The following is an 11,989-nucleotide window of genomic DNA, read 5'->3' on the forward strand; positions in this document are numbered from 1 at the left end:
TATTAGTTGTGTAAGGATTATTTCGTGTTGAATGTTTTGTTTCATATAATTCAAATTAGTATACAATGCATAATGTAACTTTTAGTTTTTTTTTTTTTAAATCTTATTATACGAGGGTCAACTTTGTCATGATAGGAATTTTGAAAAATCAAATAAAAAACGTATCTAATATTTGAGACCGATGTATTATGCAGGTCGAACCTGAAGAATATGTGTGTAATTCTCCGTATTAGCTAAATTGATACTTGCACGGCGTGCATAAAATATTAATCATTTTGGGTTTGTTTGATGGAACATAAATTTATCATGAGACACGATTTAAACGGTAATCTTGATTCTTGAGTACACAACGAGCTTATTTGTTTTTATTTTCTTTTTTGTTTTTGGGACAATGTTTGAATGGGTGGAAAATAACTATTTTTATATGGGAAAAGGTGTAAATATACCCCTCAACTTTGCGATTTAGAGCAGATATACCCCTCATTAAAAAAGTGATGTATATATATCCCTACCGTTACAAAATGGTGCAAATATACCAATTGTTGAGAGGTATATTTGCACTTTTTTAAAGGTAGTTGTCCATATTTCTAGCCTTTATGGATGTCTAATTAAGAACTTCAACAATTGATTGCGCAATTGATTGATGATCTGTTTGGCCGGCTTCTAAAACCAGTTTATTTTGTAAAGTGTTTTTTAAAATAAAAAAAAATTGGTGAGAAACTGTTTATGTTTGGTTAATAATGTAAAAAAAAAAAAAACACTTTTGAGCAACAATTAGTGTTTGGTCAAACTTTTAGAAAGTGTTTCTAATGTATTTTCTCAAAATTGTTTTTTAAAAAAGTACTTTTAGAGAATATCTACTTTTTTAGCTTCTAAAAATGGATTCTCCTACTTTCCAAAAATACTTATTTTCTATTAAGAGCTTGCCAAACATCTTGCCAAACATCTAACTTTTTAAAAAAAAATTACAAAAATAGTGAACTCCCAAAAACTTGATCAAACAAGCTATGAGTTTCTCTTTATTGGAGTAAATGTAATTGGTAGAGTCACAATTAATTCGATTTCTTTTAAACATCTACACTACCAAATTGACACAAAGCCAATAAGTTTTAAACATCTCAATTACCAAATTGACATAATTAATTCGGTCTTTAAAAAAACCGACACAGACTAGTAAGGGGGCAAATATTTAAGAACGAGTGAATCAAACCATGAAATGGAGGCTCACGTCCAGAGTCTTATGTGATAAGAAGGTTCCATCAACATTTAAAAGGCAAGTTCTACAGAGTGGTGGTTAGACCAACTATGTTGTATGGAGCAAAGTGTTGGCTAGTCAAGAACTTTCACATTTAGAAGTTGATGGTTACGGAAATGAGGATGCTACGGTGGATGTGTGGGCATACTAGGATAGATAAGATTAGAAATGAAGATATCCGGGACAAGGTCGGAGCGGCCTCGGTGGAGGACAAGATGCGGGAAGCGAGTTTGAGATGGTTTGAGCATGTGGAGAGAGAACCCGATGTGTGGATGCCCACTAAAGGTGTGGGGCTAGGTGGGCTTTAATGTGAGAGGTTGGTTATGGATGACTTCAAATTTAAAAAAAAAAAAAAAAAGATAAGTACTACATTTATTACTAATAATAAGTATTTTAAAAACATTATATCCCAATAAATTAGAGTCTCTTTTACGGAGCACTTTAGTTTTTCTTTAAAATTATATTTTAAAGCTAGACAATCTTGTTTTCTCAAAAAGATACATTTCAAGGTATGTATTAGAGGTAGTATTATCTCAACAAATATACCTTTGATAAATCATTCGGATTTCATACCTTTTCACAAGTGTCTACGCAACACACCTTCCCCTCCACCCCCCACCCCCCTAATAGGCTAATACCCCGACGAAGACCACAATGTTGACTTTAGATTCCTCATTTACTCGCTCAAAATGCATCCACACCGCACTTGTGGGAGGGGTGACACATTTGAATAACAAATTTAGATAAAGAGAGAGAAAAATTGAAAATTGGAGTATTTATAGTTTGAAAATATGACCAAAGTGAAGTTATTCATAAATTGTCTCGGGGTTCAAATAAAATTAGCAACCTTCCACTAGTTTTTAAATAGTCGTAGTAAACTTTTTTTTAATTTAGCTTTTATCATTAGATGTAAATGTTAATTTTATTATTATTAGTAAATTTAAATGTCTATTTTTTTATTAGAACTTAAAAAAAAAAAAAAAAAAAAAGGGCCGACCAACTATAACCGGCCGTTTCTCGTCATTTTCCGGAATGGGCCGGACACCTTTTCCTCTCCAAGCCGGCCCCCGGCCCGCCCCACTTTTATCTTGCTTTTGACACCTTAGTCTGGTTTGAGCATGTGTTTGGAAATGTGAGAGGTTGGTTATTTGACTTTTCTGACCTGCTTTGAAGACATGACTTTAGATACGAGGTTGTGGAGGACACAAATTGAGGTAGAAGATTAGTAGGTAGTGAAGCTTTGTCTCGCTTATCCTTCCATAGTAGTAGTCGTAGTATTTCTCATGTAATTTCTCGTCCTTCATTTTTTGTTACTATCTGATGTTTCTCGTCATTTTTCCAGAATGTTTTATCTTGCTTTCTATAGTATCTTGCCATGGTTTTTTCTTTTATTTCCTTCTCATAACCCACTTATAGAATTATGTTGGGTATGTTGTTGTTGTTGATTGAATCAACCGTGGGATGCAATTTATTTCTATCACTGATGAATTAATAGTCGATTATCTCTCAATTTGTATTCTTCTTCTTTTTTACCAAAAAACATTGTTTTTTCTTTTGTCTGAGCTTCTCTTGGAGTTTTGAAAGATATATTTTCCACTCAACTCTCTCTCTCTCTCTTACTTTCTGAGTTTCTAATACTACTAATATTATTATTAATTAGGTACTCGTTTGTTGGTACTTAAAATAATGCATACCCATCGCCCTTAAAGTGAGAATTGAAATACTTGTTATGATTTTCAATAAAATAATTTATCATTATATCAAAGGGATATTATCCATTTTAAACCAAGAAAAATAGACAAAACCAAGAAAAACAATTCAATATAATCTTGACTTGAAAAAAGGAGAAGTCTAGAGCTTCAAATGGTTTTTTTTTCCTTAATAAACTTGAATGTGAATACATTATAAAATATCCCAAGTTTAATTAGAATTGCATCGGCAAATTTTGATGTAGACAACCATTCCACGGAAAATACTAATGAGCACACATTCTTGATGATTAGATTAAATTAATGAATTCAATTTTAAGAGTTACAAATTAAACTAATTAACAATACATGACTTAATCATAATTAAATAATAAAAATTTATATGTATTACATATGTAAACTATTCACCAATTCGGTACAAACGCAATGTGTGAATAAGTTTTTTCACCATTCCATGCATATCACACAGACTTGGAGTACTTCACCTAGTATTTTTCATATTTATCGATTTTATGCACATTAGAAGTGTTATTTTATTTATATGTTCCTTTTCATAGGAGATTCGTAGAAAAATAAAAATAAAATAAAAATATAAAACAAAATTGTTATAAAATTATAGTATTATAGCAAGGACACAATAATTAACAAGAGCTTAAAATATAAAGAGAAAGAGTGGGAGAAGATAGTTGTTTTTCTTTCTTTTAATTGTGTGTGTCCTTTCCATTCGAATACAATACAATTTATAGGCCTAAAGTGAAGGTGATAAGTTGTACTTAACATGAAACAGCAAGGGAAATGGGTGTGTCCAGAACAACAAGGGCATCCATCCTCTTACTACTATTCACCTTGATTATTTACAACACTCTCCTTTGGATGTCTATATAAAAGAAATTCTAACAAAAGAAAAAGTGTACATAGTTATTCATAATACGCTTTTGTTGCTGCCTCATTAAAAACCTCACCAAGAAAAACCTGGTAGGAAAAAATCTTTGATTAAGGAAAAAAGAGTGGAACGTATTTTACTCCCCCCCCGATGAAAACATCACTTAATGTCTCGGAGACGGCGCATTCCAATCTTACATATCAGCTTCGTAAATGTCGAAGTTGGTAATGCTTTAGTGAACATATTTTCCAAATTATCACTTGAACAAACTTGTTGAACATCTATTTCACCTTTTAAAGATCATGAGTGAAAAAGAATTTTGGTGAAATATGTTTCGTTCCGTCTCCTTTAATGCATCCTCTTCTTAGTTGAGCTATGCATGCAGCATTGTCTTCATAAAAATTTGTTGGAATATCGCTTTCCAAAGCAAGACAATATATTTTCTGATATGTTGATTTACTGATCTCAACCAAAAGCATTCTCGACTTGTTTCATGAATGACAATTATCTCTGCATGATTTGAAGAAGTAGCAATCAGAGTTTGTTTAGTTGAATGCACTGATGCCGTCTGTATCTCCACATGTAAATAAATAACTTATCTAAGAACGACCTTTATGTGGGTTAGACAAATATCCTGCATCTCCATAACCAATTAGATGTGAGTTGAATTTATTTAAATAAAACAGTCCAATGTCAAGGGTTCCTTTGAGGTATCTGAATAACTAAATCTTGCTATAAGCTTACAGAGAAAGCTATATCCAGTCGAGCATTATTGGAAAATGCATTAATGCCCCAATTGCGCTAAGATATGGTATTTCAAAGACCAACAAGCTCTTCATCATTTTCATAAAGTCGAAACAGATTTTAATTAATATCAAGTGATCTCTCAACCATCGGGGTACTCAATGGATACTCTTTATCCATGTAAATCTCTTTAAAATATTTTCTGTATATTGATGGACAAATATTCCATTTGTAAATTGTTCAATTTATAGACCAAGACACAATTTTGTCTTTCCAAGATCTTTCATTTCAAATTCCTTTTTCAAACATTCCGATTGGCTTTGGAAGCTCTTCAGGAGTTTCAATGATATTCAAGTCATCAACATCTACTGCTATTATGAAAAATTCATATCCAGACTTTTTCATAAAGACACAAGGACAAATGGATCGCTCTTGTACCCTTCTTTCAGTAGGTTTTCGTTAAGGTGATTATACCTTATGCACTCTGATTATTTTAATCGCACCCTGATTATTTTAATCCATGTAAAGATCTGAACCTTTATTGAACAAGTTTTCTGGGAATCTTTATATGCTACAGACATTTTGAATCCTTCAGGAATTTTCATAAGAATATCGTTGTCCAATGAGTCATATAAATAGGTTGTGACAATGTCCATCATATGCATGTCCAATTTTTCATGAATTGCTAGATTTATAAGATACCTGAAAGTGATTGCAACCACCACGGGAGAGTATGTCTTCATATAATCAATGCCAGATCTTTGCAAAAATTCTTGTGTCAAAAGCATGTTTTATATCTTACAACTTCATTTTTCTCATTCCGTTTGCGCACAAAAACTCATTCGTACCCTACTGCTTTACACCTTCAGGTGTTTGGACTGTAGGTCTGAAAACTTCATGTTTTCCAAGCGAAGATAATTTAATTTGAATTACATCTTTCCATTTTGGCCAATCATTTCTCTGTTTACATTCCTCGATAGATTTTGGTTCAAGATTTCATCTGTTGCATTATTTCAACAACAACATTATATGAAAAAATATTGTCGACAATCATATCATTTTGGTTCTAAATTTTCTCGAGGAGACATAAATTATTGATATCTCTTCATTATCATTCTTTTCGGTACACCTCCCTTAAGGTTTTATCAATTATTATGCCTCGGGGCTCTTCTTGAGCAACTTCCTCCATATTATGACCATCTTGATCATTTGCTTCTTTCTTTTTTCGAGGATTCTTATTTTTGGAATCGATCGGTCTACCACATTTCAAGCATGGTTTAGACTCATTTGCATTAATTAGTTGTCCTATCGAGACATCGACTCAAACTGGAGCACTTGGAGCAGGGTTATGTGATTTAGTTACCCCTAATAGGTCAGTGAATACATCTGGCAGTTGATTTGTAACATTTTACAAATGAATTATCTTTTGAACCTCTTGTTCACATTGATTAGTTCGAGGATCTAAATGAGATAATGATAATGCATTCCAATCTATCTCATTTTCCAGCTTAATTTTCCCCCTAATGTTGGGTATATTGATTCATCAAAATGGAAATAAAAAAATTTGCTGTTATAAATCTCCAGTCATAGGTTCCAAATATTTTATAATAGAAGAAGATTCATACCTAATATATAAACTCCCCCCCCCTTCCCAACCAAGACCACCTTATTTTGTTGCCCATCTTTGTGCGTCGTGGTGGAGAAATTGGAACATATACTGCACATTTGAATATTCTAAGATGGGAAATGTTCGGCTTCTAACCAAAAATTAATTGAATGGGGAGACTTTACGATAATTTGTGGGCCAGATCCGCATAAGAGCTGCTGCACGCAAAATAACATGACTCCATATTGAAATGGAAAATTTTGTTCTCATAAGCATCGGTCTAGCAATTAATTCGAGGTGTTTGATCAACGATTCTGCTAGACCAATATGAGCGTGAACGTGACCAACTGGATGCCCAACTATTATCCCTGTTGATATACAATAATCATTAAAGGAATGGGATGTAAACTCACCAGCATAAGACGTATTGTCCTAATTGCATAATTTAAAAATTGTGCTCTTAATCTTATTATTTGAGCAAACAATCCCGCAAATGCCACATTACGAAAAACATGTGACCACCTTGTAGATACATCAATTAAAATCATATAATATCTAAATGATCCACATGATGGGTGGATTGGCCCTCATATATGACCTGTATACATTGAAGAAAGTTAGGAAATTCAATCACAACTTTAATTGTTGATAGCTTAATAACCTTGAGAACATAAGACACAAGAGAATTCTTTAAATTTAAGAATCATCTAGTTCTTCTGTAACGACCTGTTTTGTCGTTATAGTCTTTCTGGAATTTTTTACCCTTTTTCGAGCTTGGTTAGCTCACTTTTGACCCGAGAGGACCGTTGACATGCTTCCCGGGGTGTTTAGATTTGATTCGGCCGACTTTTTGTGAAATTTAGGCTTAAAGTTAGAAATAGTTGACTCAAAGTTGACTTTTGGTTAAACGGACCTTTTTCTGAAATCCGTCAATTGCAAGAGGTCCGGATGGTCTTTTAGAACTTGTGCGTATATCTGGTTCGGTTCCCAATGCACTCGGATGCATTTTAGGACTTGGGTTGGTAAGTTGAAATTGAGGTATCGGGGGTTGACTCTGTCAATGAGACCTCCGTTGGGAATTTTGAGGCCACGAGTGCGTTCGTAGCGTGTTTTTATGTATGTCTGTGTATGTAGTATGTGAGCAGATGGCCTCGGGAGTTAGTCGGGATTTCGGTTGAGATTTGGAAATTTTTGGGGATTTTTGGTACTATTGTCCGCCAAGGCGACACAACTACCGTCCCAGCGGCACCGCCATAGCGGTGGGATGGCCGCTGGGGCGGCCAAGCTCTTTTGTGGCCTGAACGTCCCGACGGTCTGAGTGGACGTCAGGGCGGTGCCGTCATAGCGGTCCCGATGCCTCCGTATCGGTATCAGGCCTGTATATTCATTAAGTGTGTATTAAATGCCCTTAGTCTATCGTTTATTACCATTCCGATAATTGAGCTCTTGAGAACTATTCTAGAGGATTCTTGGAGAAGATTCTTGGTGGTAAGTCCTTCTAATCCCTTTGCTATTTCATAATCCCTTTTTCATTGTTAGTTCATTAGTAATGGAAGATTAAAAGTGGGTTTAATGGATATTCTATCCAGGCTTCTCAATGATGAAATTGATTGGGTTTATGCTAGATTGTGATGTATCTAAGGTTGTTAATCATATATCTTCCATTACTAGTGTTGAATTCTTGAATTTAAGAGTTAGGGTTTATACTAAAAAATTAGGGGGTTTTGCTTGGGTTTCGAAATTGGATGAATCCTTGAGTTAATTTAGCAATTAGTTGATGGGTTTTGATCACCTAGTGCTTAATTGGATATTTTACCCTCGAATTTCCCGTTTTGACCTTGTGGGCCTCGTTTCCCCAAATTCTAGGGTTGGTTTTTGACCTAATTTGAATGATAGCATTATAGGTATCGATCTTCAAGATTTCTAATCTAGATTTCGAATATGCCTAGACTTTCTTGATCTTGAGGCTCAGCGGAAAGGGAAGGCTAAGGAGTGATTGTTGGTGTTATTGTTGTTCGGGCATCCAGGTAGGTTATGGCTTACTCGTGGTGAGACTTCGTTTAGAGAACAATATATTTAGATGATATTGTCGGAGAAAGCATGTAAACCTTCGGGTATGAAGTTGGGTTGGATTTTGTCTTAGGTTAGGCCCTGTTGTGTGCTTGGGGCTAGCCACCCCATTGTGTTGTGACTTGATGCCGCATGGTAATAGTAGATATTAGAGACTATTGATATATTTGTTCATGATATTGTGGTACCTCACTTGTTGATGTTGATACGAGGATAGTATTCTCTATGACTTGTGTAGTCTTTCATGATATGGTAGGCGTACCCATGCTTGGTACTTGTGATATTGATCTGATTATTGATGTTGACTCATACATTGCACGCATTCTCATCCTTCATAATATACTGTTGATATATTGTTGATACTTGAGGAAACACTATGATGAGTTGGGCTCAGTTTTCATGAGAATGATGTGAGAGTCCGATATCCGATGGTTGTCCCAGAATCATAGATTGAGTGACGTGAGAGTCCGATATCCGATGGTTATCCCGGAATCATGGATTGAGTGACGTAGTTGCCAAGGTTTGTGCCAGAACCGTGAGGTACATGGACTTCTCGAGTCCCCTTTGGGTTGTGCTACCGAGACGTCGATGCTTCCGTCCGGAGTACATGTGTACACAACATTGCATTCATACATGTGATGATCTGGTGATTTACTTGTGTTGTTGGTTTCGGATTAGATATATTGAGACTTGGAACACTTGGGTTTAGATGTTTCCACCTAGGTGACGACATGCACTTGGTTCTGATTGTGGTTGATTTATACTTGTTGATTTATCTGCTTATCTTGCTTTATTGTTTGAATTATATTAGCTACACTTAGTCAGCCTATGATACCTACTAGTACTGTGGTTTTGTCTTGACTTTGCCACTTCTTTGCATTAACATGAATGCAAAGTTCTAGGTTAGATCTGCTTCCGTTTCTCGTGGCTGATAGTCCCTATCAGTATAGCTTAGAGTTTATAGGGTGAGCACGAGACGTTCATTGCCTTGAAGACTCCTCTTATCTATGTCTTATTTTCCATTCTGAGACATATTCGGATTTGATGTACTATTATATTTCCAGACTTGTATATTTCTAGCCAGATGCTACTTGTATATTTCTAGCTAGATGCTCTTGTATGGATTAGACCAGACTCTGAGGTGTATTTTCTTATTTCCACATTTGTTCTATATTATTATCGTCAGACTTAAGTGATTTATTCTCTTCCTCTTCTTTAGTATTTATTTAGGTTTTTACTATTGTTTAGTTGAGGGTTAACTTACCAAGGTGAGAAAGGTAAGTGCCCGCATGACTTAGCTAAATTGGGTCATGACATCTTCAATGAATGTCCATATGAATTCTCAATTATTTTGTGCATCATAATAGAACCGGGATGACCCAATCGGTCAAGCCAAATAATAAAATCATTTGAACTAGAAAACTTCTTGTTTATTATGGCCTGTGTTTCGACTCTACTAATACTTGTATAATGAAAGTTAGAGGAAAGAGCGGGTAACTTTTGAAGCACATATTCTTACCTGACATCATTGTAGTAATATAAAGATATTCAATCTTTTCATCATTTGTAGTCTCAATATGATAGCCATTTTGGCAAATATATTTAAAACTTAGTAAGTTTCTTTAAGACTTACTACAATATAATGCTTCATCAATAGCCAAATTTGTTCCTCCGATTAGTAATAAATTAGCTCTTCTGGAGCCTTCAATTAATCTTGTATTACCAGATATTATATTAACATTCGCTTCTTTCACAACTAAATAAGATAAATATTTCTTATATCTTAAAATTGTATGTGTTGTAGCACTGTCTATTAGACATATATCATCTTTGGTGATCTTGGGTCCAACTGATGACTCGGGAATTTCCATATTCTTCATAAAAATAAAAGGTACATATAAGAAAGTAGAAAACTAATAACAAATAAAATTTCAAGAAACTGCAGTAGAAATGTAGAAACTAGTAACACATGATGCTATAAGAAATACATTTAAGAATAATAACCTAGGTGCAAACATAAAGGAAAAACAACAATTTTTCTTATAGTTTTATTCCCTAATGAGATGATAAGTTCTTTAGTCAAACAATATCATTATAGAAGTCTCCATCTTCTAACGACAACGACAACATAATGCCGGTGTAATCCCACAAGTGGAGGTCTGGGTAAGGTAAAGTGTACGCAGATCTTACCCCTATCTTGGGATGTAGAGAGGATGCTTCTGAAAGACCCTCGGCTCAAGAAAAACCATGACAAAGATGGTCACACAAGAATTAACGAAAGTAAAGAAGCCATGGCAAAATATATAGATAAGCATTTGAAGGAAACTAACAGTAATTGCATTAAACTAATACGATAATCAAACTACAAGAGATGATAGATAGTAACAAAAATCGAAGTACAAGAGACACCTACTAATATGGAAGGATGCACGAGACAAAGTTCTACTACCTACTAACCAGTGGCGTACGCAGGATTTTTCATAAGCAGTATCACCATGTAAAAGAGTGAACAACTGAATAATTCACTATAATGATATCATATTATAAAAAGACAACTCATAGAATATTAATAAAACTTATTCCAAGTACATTATTACAATTCTCCTCGACGAGATTTCATCTTTTGAAAGGTATCCATAATAGCCTCATTAGAAATATTACTAAATACTTCTTTTTCTATATAAGGCACCAAACAACCACTCAAAAGCTCATCATCCATTCGATTTCGTAAGTCACTCTTAATCAACTTCATCGCAGAGAAAGTTCTTTCAACTGTAGCAGTAGCAACTGGCAGAAGTAAAGCAAATTCCACTACCCGGAACACAAGAGGATAAGTTCCATGCTTCTTTGTCTCTATTAGTTTCTTGGAAAAATCACCAAGTCCCTTAAGATCGAAAAACCTTTTATCATGATCCCGGACATCAACAATATAATTCTCAAGCTGAAAACGGAGGTCAATCCTAGAATGTTTGTCAAATTCTCAGCTAATCTCAATATTTTTTCAATGTTAAAGCTTGAAAAAGAGTCAACTAGGTTCAAGCAAGCAATTCTAAGAAGCAAATAAGTTGTCTCCTCATCAAAACGATTATTGAGTTCTTGACGTTGTCAATCAATAATTTTATAAAATATTACAACTTAGTAGTGATGTAAAATAGTATACTCAGCAACTTTCCGACATGATCTTCCAAGGATAACATAAAACTCATCAAATTTAGGTATCGAAATATCTTACTTGATACAAAATTTATATACCTCATCAATAAGTGAATCCTAACCTTCTCCTCTTAGTTCTTGCAGTCGCTCCTTTTCCAAACCAACAAGTAGCATGTCATTTGCAATGTCTTGCTCTTTCTTTTGAAAAGATGCATTAAGCTCATTTGTGATTGCTAAAACAGTGTGCATGAAGACAACCTCATATGCTAAACATGCTTTAAGATATCCCTTTGCCCTACACTTTTCTTCAAAACGAGCATTAACAAAGAATAGCATCAAGTACATCAATGATAGGACCAAACATAAGAATAAATTTTTTAAAGAATTTGTAGTGAGATCCCCATCTAGTACCACCGGCCTCTAGCAAGACCTAATTCTTGATTCAAGCCTACTCGATTTCAAGCTCTTTCTTTACATAATGCTTGAATTCTTTTGCTTGAGATTCACGAAGTTCATCTCTACGCTTGAAAGAAGCTCCAACCATATTTAATACAGCAGAAACCAACAAT

At 34.5% G+C, this 11,989-nt stretch overlaps 1 protein-coding gene across 1 annotated transcript; it reads right to left on the reverse strand.

Moving 5' to 3' along the window:
- Positions 1 to 10,860: 10,860 nt before the first annotated feature.
- On the reverse strand, positions 10,861 to 11,765 carry LOC132062405 (uncharacterized). The gene is made up of 3 exons (XM_059454979.1): positions 11,543 to 11,765; positions 11,298 to 11,362; positions 10,861 to 11,208 (listed from the first exon to the last, which is right to left on the reverse strand). Exons 1-3 carry the CDS (start codon positions 11,763 to 11,765, stop codon positions 10,861 to 10,863), a joined length of 636 nt encoding a protein of 211 aa, XP_059310962.1.
- Positions 11,766 to 11,989: the final 224 nt, after the last annotated feature.

This window comes from Lycium ferocissimum, chromosome 7, assembly GCF_029784015.1.
Source record: "Lycium ferocissimum isolate CSIRO_LF1 chromosome 7, AGI_CSIRO_Lferr_CH_V1, whole genome shotgun sequence".
Taxonomy (NCBI): domain Eukaryota; kingdom Viridiplantae; phylum Streptophyta; class Magnoliopsida; order Solanales; family Solanaceae; genus Lycium; species Lycium ferocissimum.

Coding starts and splice junctions, on each gene's coding strand:
- LOC132062405 (XM_059454979.1), bottom strand. CDS start 11,765: ATGTACTTGATGCTATTCTTTGTTAATGCTCGTTTTGAAGAAAAGTGT. Junction 11,363..11,542: donor GCAAGAACTAAGAGGAGAAG/GTTAGGATTCAC, acceptor GACAACGTCAAG/AACTCAATAATCGTTTTGAT. Junction 11,209..11,297: donor GAATTGCTTGCTTGAACCTA/GTTGACTCTTTT, acceptor CTCCGTTTTCAG/CTTGAGAATTATATTGTTGA.